Consider the following 27,015-nt stretch of genomic DNA (forward strand, 5'->3'; position numbering starts at 1 on the left):
AGTTTCTTCTTGTTGTTTTTTCTCTCTCTTTTCTTTCTTTTGAGAGTACATTGAATTTACTACAATTCATTGAATGCATCTGTTCAGTTATGTGGAAAGATTTAGCAGTGAGCACCTAGAAAATGATTGCTTTTTGTGTAGGGGTCAGAGGTCATTGAAGGTCAATAGAGGCCAAAACTTTGTATAAATATTGTTTTGCAGTATACTGGGAAGGTTTTCATTGAAACTGTGGCTAGGAATCACAAACCCTTCTGGCTTTCTGGTTCCTGGAGTTACTTGCAAGAGGTTTTTTTATAATTTTTTTTTTTTCAATACTTGGCCAGATTTCTTTATGGTTGGAATGTTTGTGCATGAAGTGAGTAAGTCCCGCCTGTGTGTAACAAAGTAGAACCTATCCAAGGATTCCGCCAAGTACATAGCTCGGTGTGAAGGTGTAAGTAGTATACACCACACAGAATTGAAGCCTGGAGAATTGCGATGTAAATTTATTTTTTGGGGGGGGGGGTGTAACAGCAATTTTGTTGAATACAATGGTGTCTAAAAGTTCTGCTTGCTGCTGTGTTGGTTTTTTATATAACATTTGATGAGGTGTCTGTAATGGAATTTGTAAAGCAATCTGGCCATTATGAGACATCTGCAGATGTTTAGAGACAAGTTTTATCATATTTAAGTACTTTCTTTTTTTCTTTCTTTGTTATAGCTACAAGAAACAGATGGAAGAAATGCAGAAGTCATTTAATAAGACAGTTACTACTCTAACTGAGAAGGTAGTAAAATCACAAGAAAAGGTCAGTAAATCCTACCTCAACCACCACCTGCTCGCCCCCCTCCCTCCTCCCCACACACACCCCAGCCAGAAAACAATCATATTAACTGGCTATATTGCAAAACCAAAACAAATAGAGATGTTTGTACCTTTAACAGACTTTGAAAAAACAGCAGGTTTTTTTTTTGACATCGATCTTGGTCAATTTTCAGCAGTATAAGTCAGATTACTGTGCAGTTAATTTAGTCTTAAAGGAAGATGAAAGCTTCTAAAATTATGCAGAATCGGATCGACCATTGTACATTATTCATCACGAATCTAATATGAAAAGCTAATGTGGGTGGTGAAAATTATTATTAAATCAAAATGGAAAATGATTATATCTCTTGCTAATTAAGGTGATGAATCTGGGAATAAGTTTTAGTTCATTCAATAGTCAAGATATTTATAGTAATTGTTTTGTAGGTTTGGAAGCTTTTTCGCAGCCAACGATTTTTGCCAATAACATTTTTTCTAGGTTAAACATTTTCTATCTGTCTGTATACTTTTCATCCCCCACAATATCAAACTATAGGCTTTGCTGTATGTGTTAGAGCAAGGGTGGGCAACCATTTTTGAATGAATGGGCCAGATAAAAGGAGTGAAAAATTGACTGGGCCGCACCTAACCAACGACCTGCTGTTGATTTCAAACCTTTGATTCCGAGGACTTTCAAGCAATAGGTGTGTGTACTTAATCTGTATTCACAAAAACATAATGTCAATACAGTACAGTTGATAATTAATGGGGATAATAGGCCTACCTGACAGCATCATTAGTGCCGATAAATTCTAAGCAGCTAGCTCGTTTTTTGTGATGATGTAAAATAGATTGATTTTTTTTCTTTTTCTTGAGACATCTCACGTGTCGCAAAAAAATCACTGGCGGGCCGCTTGTGGCCTGCGGGCGGTAGGTTGCCCACCCCAGTGTTAGAGAGTTATCATATCCGTTGCTATGAGATCGATTCAGCTCGGCTGCAGCTGGATTTTGCAGCCGCTGCAGCTTATTATGTCGTGGCACTGTGCCTCAATCATTTGATATAAAGTCAGTTTTTAATGCTCTGTTCTTACAGCATACAACAAACACAGCAGACATCAGCAGGATCGACGGACAAGTCGAAGAGCTCACCGGCATCGTCTCTTCAATATCTATCAAGATAGAGGACATTCTTCAAGAGGTAAAATTCCCGATCCGTAAAAATCAAGGAAACATCCAGTAGCTGGCTTTAGTTAATCGTAGTCAGTGTCTCACCAGATTCACTGAAGTCATTTCCAAAAATATTATTATGTTAAGCGGGAAGCACACATCCGAATGCGACTGGAAATCGGTTCGACCGTTGCCATGGAGAATCATGGATATGCAGGCAGCATGCATATTGCTTAATTACGTCCAGGACTGATCAACGTTTTGCCAGTTTTAGGTCCTGTCAGCTTCGGTCGATGAAACTCAACTCTTAGCATTTTCCTGACTGGCAGTTGGCAGTCGGGACCATGACTGCCCATCTTGGAGAAATGTTTGCAATGAAAGGGGACTACTTTTGCATATGACCTACTCTTGCATTTGACCTACTCGAGCAACGACTGTTTACAGACGACAGTCCTTCAGTGGGCGCTATTAAATCAGTCGTTAATTGTGACAGAGTCAGTTTGTAAAGCTGCGGTGCTTTATAGACTAAGGACATGAAAGTTGATTTAGTCAGTTCTTTTCAGTTTACGAGCGGCTTGAATTGTTTTCTTTCGTACAAAGCAATGAGCTGGTAGTTAGCCTCAGTATCAAAGGGCTAGTCTTAATAAAGGGCTTGATAAAGAAATAATTTCAGTCTGTGTCAAAATCTGCATTTTCTTTGATTTTCCTATCATTTTATGGCGGTCATTTGGTTGACATTTTGCTCTCTTTTATATCTTGCTTAGGTTATCGAACGCCATCTCTTCCTGATGATCTGCGAAGTGCTGTTCTTCTGTTCCCTGTTCATGATTTGTGTCCGCCGCGAGAGGAACCAGCTCCGATTGGCCCGCGCCATGTATGAACACCACCTTGACACACCACAGCGTAGAAATACCATGTGTGCATCCAACCCGTCTCAGCATAGCCCTAGGGGTTCCTTACGTAGAGGAGGAACTCTAAGACCCAGTGGTAAGTTTTGAGAAGGGCAATATGCCAAGACCTAACTTTAATATTGCTGGGTTTTTTTTATCCTGTGCAATCTGCTTGTGTATGTATGGGTGTGAAGTGCGGCAAGGAAACAGGATGAGTTTGATAATACAATAAGGTCGAACCTGGTACTGGGTAAACAGACTCCTCTTTCTTATAAGGATAAGCACCCCTTGTGTTTTTTTGTGTATGGATACATGGGGCATAATAACATAAGCAATATCACACTCTCAAAAGGCAAGCTCGCACATCATGCTCGCAATAAGCAAAATCACCGAACCAAATAAGAAAGTGGTTGGTAAGTTTGCCACGAATTCATGGAAATCTGTAATGTGTAACTAAAGACTCCTCACAGGAAATTACATACAGTACATACAAGCCATTAAACTTCAAGAAAACTAGTTTACTCTTTAAACTTGGTATAAGGATGTTGCCGTTTCATGCAGAAATTTTGCATCTAGGTAATTACCATATTAGAACAAGTCTGTTCTGTTTCTGTATCTTCAAATAATTACTCTGATGAATAATTGATTGATATACTTGTATTTCCTTTCTGTTTCTCAGGTAGTCTTGATGATCTTCTCATTATTGGACCAACCACACCCCTCAGGGAGGCAATGAAAGTGAGTTTATTTTCAACTTTGTCCGAGTTTATCGATTTCCCTTTAAGATGGTGGTGAGCGAAGAAATGCTCATTTTTATATTCATTCAAGATGAGTTTTATAAAAAGGTGTACCCTGTCAGAAATTTACCGAATCCCTAGAATTTATGAAAGAATTCTTGAGAGTTGCATTCAGCCAGTTGGGACATTTTCCTAATGCTAATACCTCTCTAAACTGTCCTCCAATATCATGCTCTCAAAGCATTAGTATTGTCAGTACAAACAGTTCCTCACCATTATCTGATAGAAATATGATATTCATACTGCTCGTACTGACAATACGAGTGCTCTGAAGCAGGACATGACACAACAGTATAGACAAACTTGTCCCAACTGGGTGGTTGCATTTTAATCATTCAGGAATATTTATTTTTGGTTCCTTGCTGGAAGCAATGGAACCTATACAGTCAGGTTGTCATGTGTGTATGTACAGTATGTGTTTGCGTCTGTGACACTTGCTTTGGCCCGTGATAACTCAACAATGGAGTGATGGATGTTTGTCATTCTTGCTATGTAGATGTATTATAGTGGAAAAGTGTGCAATATCGTTTTTTTGGTGTGGACCTTATGAATATTAATAGGGTTATAGGGTCAAACATGAAAATCTTCATTTTACAATAATTCTGCAACTTTAAGTCGGATTGTAACCAAACTTGGTATACAGTTGCTGACTAATAGCTGGTACATGTAGGCCATCTGGGCCCCAAAAAATTCTGGTTTCATGGTTAGGCTGGGTGGGCCAAAATGTAATGTCCACCTCAAATACATTTTGGGAAATATTCCTCGGGCTCAATTTTGTGGGGCCCAGTATTTTTGGGACCATTTGGTTGCACAGTTGTTGGGGTTCAAGTTTTGAGGGCAAATTACTTTTAAGCCACTTTGTCTGAGCTAAATATTTATGGGACCATTTATGTGCAGAATTTTAACAGGCCCATGTTTTTTGAAAGGGACCAAAATTTTAAAATTGCAAAAACTCCACAACTTTAAATCAGATGATATCCAAACTTGGAATACAGTTGTTGGGTCATAGCTGGTACATGTGGGCATATGTATTATGATATTGGGTGATGACACATACAACACTTTAATATTTCACTAAGCAAGGAACCATAGCGGCTGTTGGGCTCTTGTATTTTATTTGTTTAACATATCTTCATACAACTGTTGCTTTTTTATTAGTGTCATCAGACATTATCAGATTAGAATTCCAAGAAGTCATGTCACGATATATTTGGTTGTATCTGTTTATAATATTTCAACAACACATGGGGAATGGGGGGATGGGTTAAAGGGGATGCTTTTATTGGGAGATGGGTTTCTTTGGTCCTCCTCCACTCTCCTGTGATACTATGTTTTGGTATATTCAAGTAAAAAGTATATTGAAACTGAAGAGAGGCTAAGATTCTAGTTGTCTGCACTGAGCAATTTAATTGTTTTTAATATTTCCATAGAATTAAGATGAGCCATTGCTTTGTTTTGAAATATCATACATTTATACCAAAATTCTTTACAGGCTAATTCTGGCCACCAGACCAAGGTGAAGCCAAGAAACAAGACAGTCATTCAAGCACGGACCAACGGCTCTCTAACGGATCTGACCCAGCCGAAACAACCAATGAAAACTGCCAAGAGAAAGATAGACTCCTACTCAGCTGGTAACGTAGCTAATCCCGCTGGGATCATTTTTAACGGCTCATCAGAACTGAAGGAAGAGTCAAAGTCTGATTCCAAGATCCTCGGTAGGCATTCGCCAGAGACTATAGGAGCTTTGAATGGCTCCAGCAACTCGAAGCATAAAAAAGTACAGAATGGGTCAAAGGTCAAGAGATAATAATTCAGACAAAGTCACTAACTTATACATATTCATGAAAGATTGAATATAGAGGGAGTCGAGTACACATCTGCTATATATGCGTATTCATGAAGATGGAATGTGGAACAGTTCAAAAGAAAACAGCAGAGAAGTACAGCAAAGCTAGGAAGTTGACAGCATTTCATGTAGGTCAAAGGTCATTCCAACAGGATGAGTCAGCAAACTGCCTGCTTAATACATATTCATTAATGCCAAAGGTCAACTCAGTATCTTTGGACAAGTCGTGCTGGTCAAGTACAGCAAAGTGGGTCAGAGGTCATCGGAGGATGAGTCAGCGAGGAAAAACGTCAAAGTTCAGACGCTGAAGGGGTTGCAACCTCCCTGCAGCTTGGCTGCATAGGAAATAATGTGTTCTGTGTTTCACACAATTGGCACTGTTTGTCTGTCTGCAAAGATAATCTCTATTGTTTGATGTTGGGTCAGCCTTGCTGCAGCATGGGTATGCAAGGGCTGCAGCTTTTTTTGTTTTTGTTTTTTTGGCGTGGACATTGTGCCTTTAATTATTTTAATTGGTATATGTTCATAAAGATTGGAATGGTTAGAAGTATTATGTAATGGCATAGGTCAAAGGTGAAGTTAAAATGATATACTTGTTAAGACCTCCAGCTGACAAAGCATTGAGTCTTTTGTTGCCATAAATTTTTATCACTGAGGAGGTCTCTTTAAAAGCATGAGATGAAGGTGATACGAAAGCAGGAAAAAACAACAATCTTTTGAAATCTGGGGTGTGCTAAATTTCACAGTAATTCAAAAAAAAAATCCTATTATGCAGTAAAGGCTAAGTTAATTTTTTTAAGCGAATAAATTCTAAGAAGAAGAAGATTATATAATTTATGCTATGAAAAAGGGTAATGGATATGGTTGGAGGATTGTTTCATGATACACTGCTGTTCTGGTTCATTTTCTATTTAAGGTTGACTTTGAGTTCTGTTTAAAATAACTAGTTTCAGTTGTTTAAGGTGTAAGTCTTGTGTGCATCTTAAAGAGTAAAGTTAATTTATTCCACAGTCGAGTTCTATGGATTTTTTAATAATTTGCACCTATCTTTGTAACTGACAAGCCAAATCTTAGTTGCTATGGAAACATTTGAAGCGTCATAAAATAAATTTGAAAATCTTCTTGCGTATCTATCAGAAACTTCCATCGTCGAAAAATTGTAAAATTATGACTTATGGTTGTATTAATCTGCAACAGTTATGTGAACATTTTGAAACAGAATATTTATTTATTGCAAAATATGTGTAATGTTCAAGTGGTAAGGAGATCATTAATTTGTCCATTATCAGGATTTTGTGAGTATGATCTGTAGCAATTCAATATTTTTACTCCCCCCCCCCCAAAAAAAAAAATGTTAGATTAATTGTGTAGACTTGAAGATTTTTAAATTTACACTGCCTTCCAAACCTTCCATAAATAAATCCTTAACTAAATCTGTTCAATTTATGGTGCTATTAATTTTTTTTTTGAAATAAATTTATGAGTTTAATGTTAGTATGGATTTATGTGGTAAGGGTTGTATAGTTATGATACAGGAATATAGAAATTATTTTGAAAAATGGCTGCCATTCTTTTGAAGTATGTTGGGATATGTAAAAGCTTTGGTTGACATTCCAGTGAAAATTGGTATTGAGTGGTAGTTTTATTCTGGGGAAATATTCTAGAATGTTTACCAAATTCTTGCATAATTACTGTTTAATTGCAAAACATTTTGTGGTAGCACTTCATGTTGTTTACTAATTTGTGACAGTTTCCTCTGATATGTGTGTTGAAAAAGAAAATGATATTTTTCCCCAAGTTGTGTAATATCTGTCAAAATATTATGCCAAAAAACACCCCAAAAACATTGACAGCGTTTAAACTGTGATGTAACAGAAGATATCTATTTGGTTTTGAGTAAAAGTTTTATCTATCAATTTAATTCTGGGTTATGGAATAATTGTAATTCACTCATGCATTAATTTGTATGATAAAAGGTACTAATCATTATTATGATTATTATTATTTTAGGTTTTTTCTGTTGCTTTTCTTTCGGTTGAAACAGTGCCTTGCCGTAAAGACTTGTCTTTACACGTCCTTGTTATGCATTTTGTCGGCGAGTCCATCATCCTCGCTTTCACATTTTGTACCATATCTCATATATATTTTGTCCTTTAAATTTTTTTTTTTTCTTTCACTTTGAAAGGTGCAATAACACATCAGGTTTTAAGTTGACCGGTTGATTAGAAATTTGGCGTTAGCTGGTGTTATTATTATTACTTTTTTGTTCATCGTTGCTTCTCTCTATGGCATACCCACTGTCATATTAGCTCGCTTCTGTGTAACCTTATCCATACCCAGTGGTATTTACCAAATATCTGTCATTCCAATCCTTTGGTCTTATAATGGTGCGTCTGTTTTTATTCAGAATTCAGTTCCAGTCCGAGAAACATGACTTAGTTTAAGTGCTGGTGATTTCACCTATATTTTGCATTTTCTGTAGTGAAATCACAAAGGCCTCTTAAAGCTGTAAATTATATAAATGGATTGGATTGTAACACACACACAAGCTGATGCCTATCATGACAACCTTATGGTTATGTTTGGTGTATGAGGGAGAGAGAGAGGAGAGGGGGAGGAGGGGGGGGTGGAAGGTGGGGAGGTTTATCTTTTGCTCTTGACTGGTATGCATCTGGAGCTAACAGAGGGGCATGAACTAACTTGAGAGTCATAGCAAATCAAGGGATAATACATCATAGTCTAGCCAATGGAACAGTTAAACACTGCTATTTGCTACTTATTGGATCTTATCTAAAGTTTGCCTTTGTGTCAGACCCTTTGAGGTCATTGTGGAGGTGAATGCCCAGTATTTGTTTATCTTTTGTAATTTACGATGTTGACAGAATGAATGATTTACTAGAAAAAATGAAAAGAAAGAAGACTGACGAGAGAGAAAAAGTAACGGAAATAATAAACAAAAAATGAATTGAAATTGATGATACGAACTTTATTTACCAAAAGCATTTGAATGCATTTGTGTTGTGCAGTGTTTGAACCTTTCACCCCCCCTCCCTTCCACCCCCTCCCACCCTCCCCCTAGTTCAAATGAAACTACAACAGTTCTTATAGTATCTGTTTCATTTCAAGAAAATGTTAACTGACAGTCATATCACACATTTCAGAATTTTTGAAGCTAAATTTTGGAGGTTTTTTGAGTGACAGAGGTTGCATCTGCAATATCAGCTTAAAATATACAAATCTTTTCTTTTTAATAAAGAAAAAGAAATTAAGCGGAATCTGATGAATATTTCAATGTTTCCTATAATTCCTGTGGGTCAGTTTTCAGTGAGGTTGGGACAATTTCTCTGCTAATACCACTCGAAACTGTACTCTTGAGTTCATGCTTCAAAGCACTCATACTGACAGTATGAACAGTTCCGAAATTTTTACATAACCTGAATTAAGGGAAAATTTATATTCATACAGCTCGTACTGTCAGTACGAGTGGTTTGAAGCATGACATGAAAGTATAGTTTAAACAAACTTGTCCCAACCTGAGTTCAGTTTAACTGGGAAATATTTTTACAATTTCAGAAGACAGTATAATATCATAATCCACATTTTTGGGCCCCAAAACAAGTAAAAAGTCAACAAGTTAAAGTATACAATTCACAAAAATTATGGCAAATATGTTGAAATTTCTGGTTGTGCTCGTATTGTCATTTGGACAATTTTTGAATGCTTTAGAATACGGACATAGATTACTAACTACTTTGGAGTGATGGTACGGACAGTTCAATACTACTCATACTGTCCATACCAGTGCTTTTCAGCATTACGAGAAAGTATTGTACCGACCGGATTGTCCCAACTGGATGATCAACTCCATCACCCCCCCATTCGGGACAATTTTTTACGTCATGCTTTAAAGCATTATACGGACAGTATGGATATGATGTTTCAATCAGCAATAGGTACAGAAAAGTTCAAAGAAATATAATAAAAATTTCTTCTATAAATATATCATATATTAAGTGATTGCATAATAAAAATACAAGATGCTATGTGATTTGAATAATGCATAAATTAAAAGGACAGATGCATAGATTAAAGTTGACTGGTGTACTTATAACTTTAGACGTAATGTCTGCACACTCATAACAGCTACAGTTGTTTTTCTACATCAACAAAATTACATTCAAGTGTAGAAAAGATGGTTTCAAAGATTATTACACGATATATTATTGGCATGTTTTGTTAAACAAGTTACGAAATGCATAGAATTGAATACTGAATTTGGATGAAACATGGACAGGCAAATTGATACCAAACGACTCCTACTTTGATCCATCCATTTTGCCCCTTTTCTCTTTTTTTGGGACTGGAGGGAAGGTCGGTGATTTAAATCAATAAGAACATTTTATGGATGTGTGTTTAAAGGTCATCAGTTTGAAACCCAATGGCCTCAAATATGCTAGAAAGTTAAATAATGGTCATTCCTGCTCCAACTTTCCAGAAGCATTTCACTTGCCACTCGCAAAGTATTCTTTCACTTCAAGACAACAAATTGTCTAACTTAACACTCCTTGATGTTTGGAAAGAAGTTAGAGATTAAGAACCATCAAGAACATTCTTTTTGCAATAATTTTTAGCACTTTTTATTGCCCAATACTGATCACCTTTAAACAGTTGGTAGCATGTGCTTGACTATACTGACTTAAATTAGATGAGAATAATTTATGTAACCATTTCAACTTAAAGCATTCATTCTTGATGCAGTACTTTGTGCTCCATATCCTGGCAAGTTCTCTCCCAGAAAAGGTTGCCATCAAATGATAATCATCCTTTATTTTATCAGGTAAATACAGCTAATTTTGTAATTGCAAAATGAAGGCCTAGCTATGTGTAGTTACTATAATGTTAGTATGGCAGGCCTAAGCTATATACACATGGCTGCTTGTTTCATAAATGTTTTACACTTTCTCAAGGTGTAAACAGATCTTAAAAACTAAGGAAACAAGCAACACATATTTTGAGCAAGCAATACGTATTTCTAGCCCTTATGATTTTTCGGTGGGAACAAAACTCACTGAAACGCAAGCAGGCTTTCTTCACAGTTGTGGTTCTATACTAGACATTACAATGAAAGCTAACTTGGGTATGTACTTAAGCATTAGTATGAATCAAATTTAAAAAGGTTAGAAGAGATAAAAGTGAGAGAAAAGTCATTACAATATTTTACATGTTTAATTAAGTAACAACCTACACTGAATTCGGCTAAATGTCTGCTGACTACAGTTCACTTGCCATGCATTGCAAGGTTTAGGCTTGTGGTGTCCCACTGTTAGTATCTTCGCTGATTATTGATATGAATGTTAGGATATTGGTTAGGTCTTCACCAGCATCTTTGAAGGACACCTATGGAAGAATGAGAAATAAACTCTTACAACTGAACAAAAAAGGTTGATTATGTGGAATGGAGAGGTAGAGGTGGGGGGGGGGGTTGGAGGGTTTGGGGATACCCTTCCATGTAACACGTTTCACACGGAATGGACTATCAATTTTTCAAACATTAATGAAAGGAATTGTAAGTGGAGTTGGTTTCGTTCAGTTGGGCAGTGCAAGGAGCTTCATACTAATAGCTGGTTTTCAAGGATATGTGAATATGATTGGTTTATATGTAATACAATGCATAATTTGGCTTGTCTTAAAGCGCCATCCCATCAACATTCCTTAATGGATTCTTTCAACAAATGAAGTAAGTCTGTAACTGATTAATTAAGGCACAAATTTTCAAGCTGCTCTTTATTCCAAATGAGCCACCAGAGGAAGCCACAATGTTGTTTTTCATGTGCATAGAAGTGTGTAAACATATCTTTAATGTTTAGACGTTTTTATGATGTAATTCACTCGTGGAGGTCTAGAGGTCTCCATCGTAGTCTCCAATCTTCAGCAATCTGTCTTTATCTAAAGACCACATCACTGCAATTTATGCATGTCAAAATCTTTTAAAGTTGTATCACAAGCATTACCGTACCTCCATAACCCTATCTTTTCTCTCATCCTCTTTCTGATAGTAGTCCACTACGGCAGTCACAGAGTCAAAGAATGATGATATCTTCTTCTTTGCTGCATCACCGGTGTCATCCGCCCTCCCACTCGTCTCTGCTCTTGAAGCAACGTTTTGTTCTAATTCTTCAGAAGTTCCTGACAGTACGACAACTTTATGTTCTGCTGCAAACTGATGATGAAATAACAGCAAAAATATCTCTCTAAATGAGCACTGTCAACAGTGAAAGTTTCCAACAACAGATGGATGGGGTGGAGAGGAAAAGGATGAAATGAGCGATGGAAAACAGGTGAGGTGAAGGCTAGATACAGGCGATGGAGGGGGGGGAGGGAAAAGAAAGGGCAAGCTGGAGCAGATTAATTATACATTTATGAAGACAAATGACTACCCTATATATTTTACTAACTTGCTCAATATTCCCAAAACTGATTTAACCTTGGTAGTGACCTGTAACTTACCTCCCTGACCCTTCATAATAATAATATTTTGCTTTTCTTTATATATTTTTTTTATTTTTATTTTTTATTTTTTAATAATATTTCATGACAAAGGAAGGAATGAAAGTAGAACGAACTTCGTCTTAACTTAGAGAAACATCAAAGATGTTGAGTAATGAAGTTTGATATATAAAGTTATATAGCCAGTCCCACACAAATTATTAATACAGTAAAACAAAAGCATGTACAGAGACATACCTTCATGTTACATGATTTTGCCAAATGTATCCATGGAGTGAATATAGAAAATATGTCATGTTTAAAAATGGTCACTAAAGTTAGGCATGATTCTTGGAACTTGAATATATTTCTAACTATCTGATCAACTATCTGAAAAACCATCTTCCCTTACATCTGAATAAATATCTCACATATCTCAAGTTCCTGACCCCATCTCCAATCCCCACCTCCCTCCTTCATACACCTGTCATATTCTTTTTCCAAATTCTTCTCCGACTTACCTCTTTAGAAAATGTTTCTGCTTGGTCTAAAGTTCTTGGGAAACCTTCGATAACAAATTCCAGGGATTCCTTAAACTTTGCTATTGCTTCCTTAATGAGCGACATCATTTTATGAACATGGACGATGTCACCGATGGTGATCGCATCAGCTAGTTCTTTATTCCCCTCTGGATCCCTCTCGACCTCTGACCTGATCAGATCACCGGCCGAGATGTAGACAGCATTTTTCTTCTCAGCTAAATTTTTGGCTACCTCTTTCTTGCCTGAACCAGGTCCACCTGCAAAATTAAGATACCAAAATAAAATAAAAGAAGTGATATCACCTTATTCTTCTCACTTTACCTTTTAATCATTTCATTTAACCTGTGCTATGATCAATTGGATAAAGGTAGTGGCACTAGGAGCATATTACCTACCATAATGGGAGGTCTTACATGGGTTTGAACACTTGCCAGCTAAAGCTAGTAAGGTTGGGTTTTTCATCTCTGAGAAATCTAAGAATTTCCCTTCCAAATCGTAAAAATAATCCAAAATGAGTTGAAACTGTACATTGGATAGGCATACTTGGCAAGTTCTCCCATAAGCACATGTGTGTCTGCTGACTGGTGTAAAAGAACTGCCTGACTAGGCCGATATCCAAGACTTTCCTCTCCCAAACCCTGAGCGCCTTACTCTTTGGCCAATGCATTTGTTTTCTTTGCTTCATTTCAAAAGTCTCAAAAGCTCAAGATCCACAATAGCTTTGATACTTGGGGGATATGAACAAGTCCTAGCAAAAGAGTGAACTAAAAGTGAATTGTAGCTATACTGTCTACACAATGGTGTTACATTTAAATTATGTTTGTACACCATGGGTAGGTTACAGATTTATCAAGATATAATACATTATATGATTATTCATTAGCTAGTTTGTAAACCAATCCCAGCATGCAACACCACATCCTTAATCCTGTAGTGCAAGAATAAATCAGTGATTCACACAGTAGAGGTTTCTGATTGCTGTTCTTCTACTAGCCTACCATACAGTTCTTATGTGTGTTGACTTGGCCTACACATCAGTGACACATACAACAGTTGCATTAAGTATTGAAGAATGAATCAGTTTTTTTAAATTCGCTGATGTTGAAAAAGTTGGACGGCTGCAGCTGTAGGCTACATATCAATATTAATACTACTTGCCAATAATATTGCTCAAACATAACAAGAGACAGACTCTCAAGTCTTACCAATGACAAAGGTAAAATTCATTTGTTTCTGCTCCACAGGCTCAGTTGCAGCTGCTGTTTCATCAAGAGGCATCAAGCCAACATCTGTAAAGAGTTTGATAACCTCCAAGAAAACTTCCTCTGGGCCACTCTCAGCTGAAATCTGCAAAGTAAGGCAATCAATGAAGACTAAGTGGAATGTGAGACAGAATTGTCTTGTCAAAGTTGGGGCTGAGGTGGGAGGAAGAGGGGGGGGGGGGAGGTGAGAGTAGGGATATAGACATGATGGCAATTGTTTCTAGGTGTCAATATTATAAGCATACAAAACTGAATTATTCAATAACAAAAAACAAACAACATGCCATAAGATCACTTAAAGGAAGTAGCTCCCTCCCCACAATTCCATCTTTAACCCCCATGCTGATGTCATCTGAGTTGCAGCTTATCATCAGAGGAATGGCAAGGAAGGTTGAAGGTTAATGCAAAGCCTAAGTGGTGACTACGGACACACTTTCCTATATTAAACAAGTATTTTATATACTCACTAATTTCAACTTATTCCGATTCTTATAATGGTCTACGAGTGGCTGCGTGAGATTATGGAATGTTTCTACTCTTTTCTTGATAGTTTCTTCATTCTCATCCTCACTTCCGCTGGTCTTTGCTTGGTCTAGCAATCTGGCTGTCATCGACTCATCCGAGACTTCAAAGTAAAGAGCGAAGAGGCACTCACCGATCTGTAAGTTAAATTGATATCAAGGATATGAACATGATGGCTTTTGAAAGTAAAAATGTTTGAAGTATTGTTGATTACTCTTCCCTTTAAATGCGGTTAACCTTTTGTAACAATGTAAACTTGTGCAACGCTATGATATCTAGCCTTGTACTGCAAACACTATTACAGTTGATACCGACAGGCTGAGACACTAGGGCAGTGTCATTTTATACTGTTGTGGGCCCAGATGATGAACGACTGGTGGCAGTGCCAGGGGGGAGGGGTGGGCTATGGGATGATGATTGCCTTCCCACACTTCCCCTGCCATCCCGGTCAGCTACAGTCAAACAAAGTAGAAGTCTCTTGACCCTTATATTTTTCAGTGATGTGTATTGTATACAAGTTCAAACTGCTTGCAATGCCTTTCCCCTATACCCCATATCACATCTCACCCCACACCCCATCCTACCACGCTGTGGAAATTCTGCAATGCCACAGAAATAATTAAGAAGAATAATATGTCCCTCACATGATCACTACTTATCAATAGTTAAGTGGAACATTTTGAACAACTTACTGTCCCCTCAAATGCTTCTCCTTGCTGGACCTCCCTGGGATATCCATCGATGAGGTAACCACGGGAACTAGCTGCTTCGGATAACATCTTCTCTTTCAGCAATGTCATGACAACGTCCTACAAGAACCATCAATTAATAAATATTTATGTTAACATCAGAGGGTTTGAATGCAATGATAGAAATACAATTTGAATTTTGGACATGTAGAAATAACAACTAAGACATTCTGTTTCTGGTAATGATTACTTAACACAACTACAATGAACCTAATATTCCTAGTAACAAATGCAACAATCGCACATAAAATAGCAATAGCATAACAATAACAATAGCACTAACAACAACAATAACATAACAATAGCACATAAAGTGCAGGATGAGAGAGTGTGCACAGAGCAAATTAGACGGTTACATTTCTAAGCGAGGGCAGCAAACACAAACGCCGAGGGTGAAAGTGAAATAATGATCCAAGTTTGAAAAACCGGTGATCATTAATTGACTTTCTGGCATATTTGGTGTCAATGCCATTGACCTTTAAACGTTTTCAAAGTCAAATGTAAAAATGTAAAAAGTAAAAAATAATTTTAAAAAACAACAGAAAGTCAAATGGGACAATGCCATAATTTCGCGCATGTTACTCAAAAGAACTTTATTGAGTTTGAAGCAAATTAAGAGCTGTTACCTGGGACACTAGTTCCCCTTTCTCCATACATGCAGCTAGCTCTTGACCCCGTTCTGACCCGGATGCAACCTCGGCTCTCAATATGTCATCATACGACAGGGGTGTGAATCCATACCGTTCTGCAATTTTTTCACATTGGGTAACCTTGCCCGACTGAGGTCCACCTGTAAATTAAATTAGGAGTGTTAAAATTCATATTAATAAGAAAAGAAAAATTAACAGTTACTGAACCTTGAAAAAGCTTTTGTTAAATTAAACGTATATGAAATAAAAATATATAAGAAATGAAAATAAACATATATATGAACATGCTTTAAGGTAACAGCAAATTCAATCCATTTGATCATATGATTTATTATGAGTATAGGAGCAACTGAATTACAATACCGTCCACCCAGCCCTATCCAAAAACCTAGTTATCCACTTATGATTATACCACTGCTATCATTGATTATTACATAAAAGTAAACGTAAATAGTTAAATATAAAAGAAATTCAAAACTGAATGCATCAATCCATTCCACATCAATATTGCTTGTGGATATTTCATTTTGGAATAACAGATTAAAAGGATTGTCTGGTGGCCCAAAGAAGTTACCTTAAAAAATAGTAAATAATTTTCCAAACATGTTGTCAAAGTATGAGAGCACTAATGTTGCGTTTGACAGAGAAACGATTTTTTAATCGTTAAGGATAGACAATTCAAATATGATTTGAGCAGTACAGAACGTGACGTCAGCTATGCTAAAGCAGATTGCGACATAACCCACCCTCCGCACAGTACCTATATGGTAATCACAACAAAAACAGCGTTTGTATACAGATAAATTTCTTCCTTAATTTCCGGTGAAATTTCTTAAAAATTAGATATGTTTTCAAAAACTCCTTAAGCCGCCATGTACTAGATCAGTGGTTCCGTGGTCTTTGTGTAACACAAGGTAAATTTTAACAGCAGACTCTTCGTTGTTTTGGCTATACATCGCGCTATCAAGCTCCAACGCGAAGAATGTTCGCATGTAGGGTTTACTCAAACGTTGACAATCGGACAGTTCTGCGAAGCCTAAGCTTCTCAGTGCTACATTCTGCTCTGACAATGATGCCGATAAATTCTTCCATAATTTCCGGTGAAATTTTTTATAAATTAGATATGATTTAAAAAACTCCTTAAGCCGCCATATATGTAGTAGATCGGTGGTTTCGTGGTATTTGTGTAACACAAGATAAGTTTTAACAGCAGACTCTTCGTTGTTTATGCATCGCGCTATCCAGCTCCAGCACGAAGAATGTTCGCGTGTATAGGCTACTCTAACGTTTACAATTGGACAGTTCTGCAAAGCCTAAGCTTCTAGGTGCTACATTCTGCTCTGACATCGATTCCGCCAACTTTTCAAGTTTCTTTTTACTGTTAATTTGATCGAAGAACAGTTTATGAACTGTGGTTTGAGCGTGAGTGTACTATGTGCAACACTATGCAAGTACACAAACTGGGCATCGTAGGATATACGTTCGCGAGTTTGTACGTTATATATTAGGCAATCCAATGTGCTTACATGTGAGAGTGTATTTGTTGTGGAAATGGGAGTGCTATCTTCAAGTCGCCTGTTTTGCCTACTGTATCTGCAAGCACTACGTCAATCACCATATTGATGCGTTCGAACAAACGGTACTTTTGGTGAGAAACTGGTGATTTGAAAACCAGATTTCTACAAGAAGAAAACGTCGAATGGGGAGAATTTTTACATGGTTTGAAAGAGAAAAATAATAACTACAAGGACAATGTATCAAAATCTTCCACCAGACAATTCCTTTAACAACTGTTTGCTCTCAAGGTCAAAATAAGTCTGACTAGTAAGGAACATAGCCATTCTTACAATGATTCACCATAGTTAACAGTAACGTACAGTATACTAAAATGGCTATCATGCAGCAGTCAAAGATCTCTTCTCTTTCAATGTTGTTCAAAAATGGCTCCCTGATGTCCTTAACAACCTATTTTCGTTGGATGTACAAGTTTACTTAAAGTAATGTTGTAAACAGGAGTTTCAGTCAAATGATTGGGGTGATGTGAAGCATGGGAGGGGTATGGTGTGGGAGGTGGATGGTGGGGGAGGGGGGCGGTGGGGGAGGGGGGATCTTTTTGTATTGACATGAAGGTGGTATGGCAAACTTAAGAAGACAACAACTTTAACATTAAATTGCAATTTTGGTGACATGTTGCCCCACTCCCTTTTGTCAATGCTATAAACATATGTAATACAAATTGTATTGACTAAAGAGAAAAAGTGACATCAACTCACCTATGACAAATATAAACTTCTTGTCCTTCAACTCAGCAGGTGGAGAATTGATAGCTAGTAAAGCAAAAACAACAAAATGATACATTACAACAGTTAAAGAAATTTCAGATAGGAAAAAATTGAATTTGCGGCAAAGTACAGAACTATTTTCTATCAGATAAAGGATAGGAACTGTTTATACTGTCAATACCAGTGCTTTGAAGCATAATATGGGAGGACAGTATAGAGTGGTATTAGCATTGAAAAATTGTCCGAAAAACTGACTGAAAGGTGCATTTCAATTGCTAAAACTTAAAGGATAAATGTAAATATTAAATGGAAACAAAGAATGCAACAAAGAAATTGTACCTACTAGCTTTGATTGAAAGATAACAACAACATCATCATCATTATCTAAACTGTAACCATAGTGATACTACTAGAATAAACTGTAACCATGGTGACATGATTATCATGAGATTTGTGACTGAACTGCCACTATTAACATACCTGTGCCTGGTTTAGAGATATTAAACTCTTCAAAGATTTTCTGTACTTCAGCATACACTTCATCTGGTGAGGATTCTGCAGGTACCTGAACAGTTGAACAATAATCAACATATATTCATAAAGTCTTACGGAAATTAAAAAATAATGGTGACGAACTTCTCTTGAAGCAAACCAAAAAGTAGTCGATTATGAGAATCACATGAAATTAAGCCTCTTTTTTGTGAAAAGTGGTTTCTTGGTCACAGGCCTTTTGTAGACCTAGGAGCCTCTTGGTTGGAACCAGGAGCCAGTTTGTAATTTAAACGAAGAACTTGGCATATAGGTTTAAGGGTATACCATGAACATAGAGGGGCAGGGCTAAACTGCCAGTTAGGAATTTTTGAGCTCTGTTGGGTACCTGCTTAGTTTCACTCCTGCCTCAAATAATGACTTGATCAAATTTTCTCAATTCAAATGAATTAAGAGAGTCAACTCTAAGGAGGCACATTTTTTCAACATTGACTTTTATTCCTGTTTCCTTCCACCCATGCAAATATTATTTGACAGCGCATATTTCAATTCATTTTTATTTATTTATTTTTATTGTTCTATCACAACATAAGTATGAAATATGACATAGAAGGAGATAAGATACAAAACTTGTGAAAGGAAGTGTACTAAAAAACCCTATAGGGCTTGTCGGGTAGTGACACTCCCTGAAAAAATACAGAACTTTACAATTAGAAAAGAGAACCAAAAAAAACAAAACAAACAGAACTACCCCTTCCACTCCCTTCCCTCACCCCCTCCCCCCAGTTTCATATCATGAAAGAAATACTGAACACCATTTGGAGCTTAAATAGGAAGTCCTTCCTTCCTTCCTCCCACCCAACCCCCTCCCCACCCCTCCCCCTCCCCACACACACCTCTAACTACCAACCTAACATTGAAACGGTAATACTTAGACAGATTTACCTTCCCTAGCTTGTTCCTCGCAGCAAAGAGTTCAATAACTGGCGCTGTCACATTGTGGAATGTTTCCAATCTCTTGGCTATTGTTTCCTCGTTGTCATCCTCTCGTCCGCTCGTCTCTGCTCGTTTCAACAATCTACTCATCAAAGTCTCATCAGAAACATCGAAGAATAACATGAACTTGCCCTCTCCAATCTGAAACACAAGGAAATAAATACATAAATGTTAAAACTTTAAACAATACCAACTGTGTTTGCTATTCCCACGTTGCTATACAATTGTGTTTGCTATTCCTATGTTGCTATACAATGGTGTTTGCTACTCTTATGTTGTTATACAATTATGTTGCTATTCCTATGTTGCTATACTATTGTTTGCTATTCCTATTTTGCTATACAATGGCGTTTGCTACTCTATTGCTGCTATACAATTGTGTTGCTATTCCTATGTTGCTATACAATGGTGTTTGCTACTCTTATATTGCTATAAAATTATGTTGCTATTCCTATGTTGCTATACAATGGTGTTTGCTACTCTTATATTGCTATAAAATTATGTTGCTATTCCTATGTTGCTATACAATGGTGTTTGCTATTCCTATGTTGCTATACAATGGTGTTTGCTATTCCTATGTTGCTATACAATGGTGTTTGCTACTCTTATATTGCTATACAATTATGTTGCTATTCCTATGTTGCTATACAATGGTGTTTGCTATTCCTATGCTGCTATACAATTGTGTTGCTATTCCTATGTTGCTATACAATGGTGTTTGCTACTCTTATATTGCTATACAATTATGTTGCTATTCCTGTGTTGCTATACAATGGTGTTTGCTATTCCTATGCTGCTATACAATTGTGTTGCTATTCCTATGCTGCTATACAATTGTGTTGCTATTCCTATGTTGCTATACAATGGTGTTTGCTACTCTTATGTTGCTATACAATGGTGTTTGCTACTCTTATGTTGCTACTATACTATTGCTGTTAGTGACTATATATATGTAACAATGAAAACCTTGTCAAGATTTAGTCACAAGTTGGTGTGAAACTTTTTCTCCAATATTCTGCTCTTTAAACTACCATTGATAAAGTGGTCAGTCATCAGAACGTTCAAGAGATTGTCTCTTGTCTGATCACAATGAATATTCATGATGCCGACAACTTTGGTCAGCCAATTGGGACAATAGTCTTTTCAAATGATTGGGTCAATAGTGAACCAAAATTACTTTTGTACATATCAGAAAGTGAATATATAAATAGTTTTTGTATGGTTCCTGGATTCACTGATTACATGAAGAAATGAACTCCCTGCTTTTATGAGGACATGTCTTACTTTATCAGTAGCCATGACGATACCACCGATTTTGATGAGACTATGTCTACTTTTAAAATAAATGGATACCCAACCTCCTCCCCCTTCCCTCCTTACAACTTTTTTTAAAGTTAGTTAGTTAGGTCTGCTTAATTCTCACCTGTTCCTCAAAGTCCTGTCCGTTCTCCAAAGATCTAGGTAAACCGTCAATCAGGAAACCATCGCAGGATTCAATCTTTGATAATAATGCCTCCTTGAGAAGGGCAACGGTGACCTCCTGAGGGCGGTAGAGTCAGGAAGATAACAATTCACGCTACAGGTGTTTTTTCATATATTTATGGACATAGCTCCAATTTCAATTTAATAGCAAGAGCCCTTCAACTGTTCTGATCTTACAAGGTGTATTGCAATTTCTTTGAGTTGGATTTTGGTCACCTCCATTGAAATTAATTTTTAGATCACTAATGGGAAGGAGAAAACATCAACTTAGCCCCCTCCCCAGGCTGCGACAAACTTGTGCTCCTGTCTTCGGATATAATATGGTGACCCTATTTGTGGGATTCACAATTCACCTTTCCTAATATTTGCACCTTTTTAGATTGATAAATTGCTAAAAATGCTAAGGCAATTTAGAATAAAGCTGTAAGACTCACACTCGGTACTAAGGCACCGGCCTGCATGATATCAGCAATTTTCTGACCTCTCTCGTCACCGGCCGCTGCCGCCTCTCGCAAGAGGTCCCCTGTAGCGAGATGGGTGAATCCATACTCCTGGACAATCTTTTCACATTGTGTACCTTTGCCACATCCTGGTCCCCCTGAAGAAAAAATTTAAAGAGAAAAAAATATGTAAAGAGTGCAAGTTCTTTTTTTTGGGGGGGGGGCAGAGCCTGATTAATTAAAGTTAATTTGTTCTTAAGTTTTCAGTATATGTGAACATTTAGTTACCATTTCATAATTGTAGCTGAATACTCAATTAAAACAGTTTTTTTTTTAAAGTTTTCTGTTCGTGTACTACTCATATATCTGACTGCAGGTCATAACAGTACAGTGAGTTGATCACTAGTAGTATCTACCATTTCCTCCGTACATTATTGAAGAAGACATCTCTTTGAAACATATTTTTCCAAAGTTTCAAGTCAGATTAATTAATTTAAAGCACCTCAACTTGTATTTTCTAAATCAATTTTCTCATTTTGCAAAGCTGCACATGTGGAAATTTGGACTAGTCTAGTCAACCATCCATGCCATGAGTACTTTCACGAGATTGTGTTACTTTATATTCAGAGGTCTGTAAAACGTACTGATTACGCACATCAGTTTGGTCACTGATATCAAGGCCCTCTGTAGAAATGCTCGAGAGCCTCGATTTGATCAGATAACCTACGGATGTCCCTTTAAGTAGAATGATATAATCAAACTGACTGATCTACTTGTTGACAATCTTTATCAATAAATCCATGAATCAAACTCACCTGCCACAAAGATGATAGTGGCTTCTTTCAACTTTTCTTCAGCTGTAAAAACAAAACATGTAGAAATAAAACTAAAAGCAGATTGGTATTACCAACAGGTGCTAACCTGAAGGCAATGAATATGCTTGGTTTTTTTCTTATTTCAATCACAGTATAAAGTCAACACAAGAACGGGGGGAAAAAAAACGGGTTTCCATAAACGCAGAACAATGTTTGACTAAAGGAGTAAGAGTAGCGTATTGTATAGATTTAGGCAGTCCGTTGGCAAGACCATTTATAGTTCTCCATTTGGTGGGATGTGGACAGGGGTTGAAGAGAAGGACTGGTTCATTTAGTCAAAGTACCTCCATCTCTAAGGTGCATTCTCAGAGGGATGTAGAGGTGAGGAAAAGTGACAAGGAGGAGAGGGTTAAAAAAAAGGAATGTTAGGAGTTATTTCAACTTACGAGTTTTGATAAAACCTTTATCACCCAGGACCTGTGTCTCTTCTTTTACGATTGGCTCTTCATGAACTGCAAACGCAATGAACGAATATTCTGAAACATTGTGTGGTTACTATATTGACCTTACATAGATTATCAAAATTCCTCCTAATAGAGGTGCTGTCTCCATTACTTGCAATACATTTATATGCACTGTTTTATCATAGTTCAGGCTTGTGTCAGTTTACACGAATTCCACAAAATGTTGATATAAATTTTGGTTAATGGATTAAAAATTTCTATGAGAATGATATTTGGCCTGCCCAAGGTTATATATTCAAACTAATCCAACATCTGAACATTAATGAATAGTGAATGCTACATGAGGGGAGGGGTAAGGGGAAGAAGAGGGAAGGACCTCCAAACAATCTAAAACCTTTGGCTTTGAAATATTCTGATCAAAACAATCATGTCCAAGCACATCTGCTGAAATTAAGATGTGGTGGATTTTCCACAAACTCAGATTTAGCAAACATATCCATTGGAAGACTACTCACCTTCCTGCGGCACAAAGCCCTTGTCACCGGTAATCGGAGCTTCTTCCTTCAGAATGGTGTCTTCAACTGTAGGTGATTTACACAGAGAAAGCCAAAAAATAAAAGCTTACTGATATACTGGCATTGACCTACAGCTGCCGATTAATATCGTTCATAAAATTGATCATTAATCTTCTATAACCAATCGAAAGCAAAATAGCCACATGATATTCTGTAATGTTGCCCAACTACCCATTGATAAAATAACAAGTTAATTGAGAAATTGGACAATTGAAGTTTGATAAAATAACATGTCAATTGAGAAATTGGACAATTGAAGTTTGATAAAAATAACATGTCAATTGAGAAATTGGACAATTGAAGTTTGATTAAATAACATTTCAAGTGAGAAATTGGACAATTGAAGTTTGATAGAATAACATGTTAATTGAGAAATTGGACAATTGAAGTTTGATAAAATAACATGTCAATTGAGAAATTGGACAATTGAAGTTTGATTAAATAACATTTCAAGTGAGAAATTGGACAATTGAAGTTTGATAGAATAACATGTTAATTGAGAAATTGGACAATTGAAGTTTGATAAAATAACATGTCAATTGAGAAATTGGGCAATTGAAGTTTGTTAAATAACATTTCAATTGAAGAAATGCACAATTGAAGTTTGATAAAATAACATGTCAATTGAGAAGTTGGACAATTGAAGTTTGATCAAATAACATGTCAATTGAAAAATTGGACAATAGAAGTTTGATAAAGTAACGTGTCAATTGAAATATTGGAAAATTGAAGTTTGATAAAATAACATGTCAATTGAGAAATTGGACAATTGAAGTTTGACAAAGTAACATGTCAATTGAAAAATTGGACAATTGAAGGTGTACCTGAGCTAGAGAAAATGCTCTAAGGGTTGTACTAATGATGCGACTTTTCAATGTTATATTATAAGTGACCAATATCTACCATATGAAGAGTAAAATCTAGCATATTTTAAAGGTGTGGCTATACATTTCCTGATCTGAAAGTTCACATAAAATATAGATTTGTAACTACCATATGCACTGCGACAATGAAAAGCATTTCAAACACAAGCCAGTAAATGTATTAAACAAGATATGCTTCTCTATATATAGCAATGCAATATGTCATTACTTTTCATGTAAACTATATTTATGTTATCTATAAATTGCCCCCTTTTGATGACATTTGACCTTTCAAGATATTTAGACTTTCATGTAGGCCTACACTTAAAATCATTAACTGAAGATTTGATTCACAATAATTCCAAAGAGATTACAGCTTTTCTTTTATTATTTTCATGAAATGTAGCATACCAAGCACCATGACAATTTATCAATTTACCTTGTAAGTTTTTAGTTTGGAGAAATTTAGAAATAGACTCCAATAGTTAACTTCTTGACAACTTTGTGCAAGCTACAGACAATAAAGTGCTGCAAGTTATTGTACAGAGAGAATTTTTAACTTTTAGCCTACATCAAAAACTCTGCTTGGCCTCATCCAACCTTAACACAAACTGCCCCATTTGGACTCTTGATATTTGTCTGAAACGCTTGAATATGTTCGCTTACCAGGCTCAAGAAGTTTAACAGCTTCTTCAACCAGTGCTTGTCTGGCTGCCTCTGCCTGTAAAAAACAATAAAAACAATAACAATGATACTCAAATAATGAAAGCATGCATGCATTACTTGTGCATCTCCTACTTAGTGTAATAAATTTTACCAAATATTACCACTTGATCATTTAAAGCCACACATATACAGGGCATATAAATTAAATATCTATTAGGGCTCGAATTAATACTTGATAGGACAGGGCAAGGTATTGAAATGGCAGGGCACCAGAAAAACAAAAATTCACCTCTCAAAAGGGCACCAAGATAAAAGTTCAAAATTTCAAAGGATAAATTACAGAACAAAAAACAAAATATATCAGTTTTTTTTCTAGAGTTTTGGTTTAACATTTTATCAGATGGCTGATGAATAAGTCAAAGTTTAAGTATAAGGATCATAAAGAGGGCACCAAAAGTAACTTGACTTGAAGGGGCACGGATATCGTTTCCGTCGGTAACGTAAGATTTGCAAGGCCAGTGACATTTGGATGCAAACAAAACTTTTTATGCCCAAAAACATTGTAGTCAGTAGTTTGTAACAGCCAGATGTTGTTTTTGGAAATAAATGTGTAATATTTGGCAAAGCAAGCAGTTAAATAATAATTAGCATTAATTAAAAAGCACAAAGCGAATATATTATTAAATACATACCCTCCAATGCATAACCAGGTAATCCATAATGTCACATCAGAGATGACAAACATCCAAATGTTACAATAATTTACCAAACAGGTATAACATGAAACTTTGTGGTAGAATAACATTTTTCATTTTGTCCATCCCTTCCAATAAATGGAACATCCTTTTCTTTTAATGTTTTTCTTTATTGACATCCCAAACAAAAGGAAACGAAGAAGCTAGACTATGTCACGATAGAAACGAGGGAAGAAAATCTTGTGAAAGAACTAGGAAAGCAAAAGGACAATGAAAGAGCACATTTTTTGTTGTCTTTCGAAATATTTCCATGTATCCAGGGTTGGCCAAATCATCTTTTGACAAAACAAGAATCAGAATCGATCAAGCAGTTCATTTCCTTTTCTTTCTTTCATGAAGTAAATGAAAGACATAGCTTAAACCATTCTATCAGAACCAAAAAAAAAAGATCTCGCTTCGTCGTCGTGATAATCTATCTTGCATTTTTGCATGAATTCAATAACAGAAGGAATATCGATTGGAGACATCTTGAATGTCACAACTCACACTAAGAAACTCAGCATTGTTCAGACTGAACCCTTACAAAAGGTGTTTTTTCAGAAAAGGAAAAGAAAGGGAAAAAAAGCTATGGTGTGAATAACCTTGTGTGAGGTGAACAACACCGAAACAAAACAAGTTAAGGTAGACGGCTGTAGGTAAAATAAGTCCCAAAGAAATGAAGATACACACAATGGAAAATGGCCGTTATTTTATGAACAAAATTTTTTTAAAGCTTTTTTCTTAAATTCATTTTAATGATTATGTTTCAAAGCTTCTTAATAATTCAAATCCCATAACAATTGAGATGATCTTTGCTTGGCTAGACAAGTTTAATATAAAAAATAAAATAAAGTAAACATACAATATTTGGGAATTTTCTATGTTTTTTTTTCCCCTCTACACATCAGTCAGACTGTTACAGAAGAAAAAAACATGGTGTCTGAATGACAAAATATTGATAATCAAATCGGTTTCATTTATTACTTTACCTTCATTTTGTAAAGAAACCTCAAGAAGGGTTCATCTCATCAATTTACGTCCTTATTTTGGAGTAATACTCCCTACGGTTTGGTGAAAATATTTGGTCAAAATATACTTCAGTCTCTAAGTTAAATCAAATTACCTCTGGTGTATCTTCTTTCTGTCCAGGTGTGTCTTCTTCTGGACCAGATGGATTCTCAGCTTTTGCCCCCTCCTCTTCACCTCCCTGACTAACTTGCTGTGACTCATCCTCCTTTGTTTTCTCTGTATTAATAAAGCGATATATCGTTAAGGGCATATTCTGGTGGCCAAAGTTGTTTTGCATGTCAAAATTTGTTAGAAACTCTTTCTGCACATTCAGGTTCAAACCATATCTCCTCACAGCATTTTCATTTTTTGACAAAGATATGATTTTTTTTTCAGCTTGGTGGAATTTTGTGAATGCATCTGGCAACAATGATGAAATGAATATGTCTCCATGGAAACTGAGCTGTAAATGTATTTTCTTTGTTCTTGTTTATTTATAGGTA

At 36.3% G+C, this 27,015-nt stretch overlaps 2 protein-coding genes across 3 annotated transcripts in view; one reads left to right on the forward strand and one right to left on the reverse strand.

Moving 5' to 3' along the window:
• Window positions 1-6,955, forward strand: part of LOC139964308 (SUN domain-containing ossification factor-like) — a 53,574-nt gene extending 46,619 nt beyond the window's left edge. For both annotated transcript variants that reach the window (XM_071965807.1, XM_071965806.1), the window contains exons 14-18: window positions 701-788; window positions 1,878-1,982; window positions 2,716-2,938; window positions 3,521-3,579; window positions 5,131-6,955. In XM_071965807.1, the coding sequence (XP_071821908.1) occupies window positions 701-788; window positions 1,878-1,982; window positions 2,716-2,938; window positions 3,521-3,579; window positions 5,131-5,448 (793 nt within the window). In that variant the 3' untranslated portion in view covers window positions 5,449-6,955. The remainder of the gene's footprint in view (window positions 1-700; window positions 789-1,877; window positions 1,983-2,715; window positions 2,939-3,520; window positions 3,580-5,130) is intronic.
• LOC139964091 (uncharacterized) overlaps window positions 5,973-27,015 on the reverse strand; it is a 38,855-nt gene continuing 17,812 nt past the window's right edge. The window contains exons 10-26 of the mRNA XM_071965441.1: window positions 26,628-26,749; window positions 24,771-24,825; window positions 23,182-23,247; window positions 22,649-22,714; window positions 22,203-22,244; window positions 21,382-21,545; window positions 20,889-21,005; window positions 19,415-19,606; window positions 18,461-18,545; window positions 17,972-18,025; window positions 15,675-15,838; window positions 14,992-15,108; window positions 14,245-14,436; window positions 13,721-13,862; window positions 12,495-12,772; window positions 11,504-11,707; window positions 5,973-10,884 (exon numbers count right to left, since the gene is read on the reverse strand). Of these exons, the coding sequence (XP_071821542.1) occupies window positions 10,789-10,884; window positions 11,504-11,707; window positions 12,495-12,772; window positions 13,721-13,862; window positions 14,245-14,436; window positions 14,992-15,108; window positions 15,675-15,838; window positions 17,972-18,025; window positions 18,461-18,545; window positions 19,415-19,606; window positions 20,889-21,005; window positions 21,382-21,545; window positions 22,203-22,244; window positions 22,649-22,714; window positions 23,182-23,247; window positions 24,771-24,825; window positions 26,628-26,749 (2,156 nt within the window). The 3' untranslated portion in view covers window positions 5,973-10,788. The remainder of the gene's footprint in view (window positions 10,885-11,503; window positions 11,708-12,494; window positions 12,773-13,720; window positions 13,863-14,244; window positions 14,437-14,991; window positions 15,109-15,674; window positions 15,839-17,971; window positions 18,026-18,460; window positions 18,546-19,414; window positions 19,607-20,888; window positions 21,006-21,381; window positions 21,546-22,202; window positions 22,245-22,648; window positions 22,715-23,181; window positions 23,248-24,770; window positions 24,826-26,627; window positions 26,750-27,015) is intronic.

The sequence above is a fragment of the Apostichopus japonicus genome, chromosome 22 (genome assembly GCF_037975245.1).
Source record: "Apostichopus japonicus isolate 1M-3 chromosome 22, ASM3797524v1, whole genome shotgun sequence".
In the NCBI taxonomy this organism is placed as follows: domain Eukaryota; kingdom Metazoa; phylum Echinodermata; class Holothuroidea; order Aspidochirotida; family Stichopodidae; genus Apostichopus; species Apostichopus japonicus.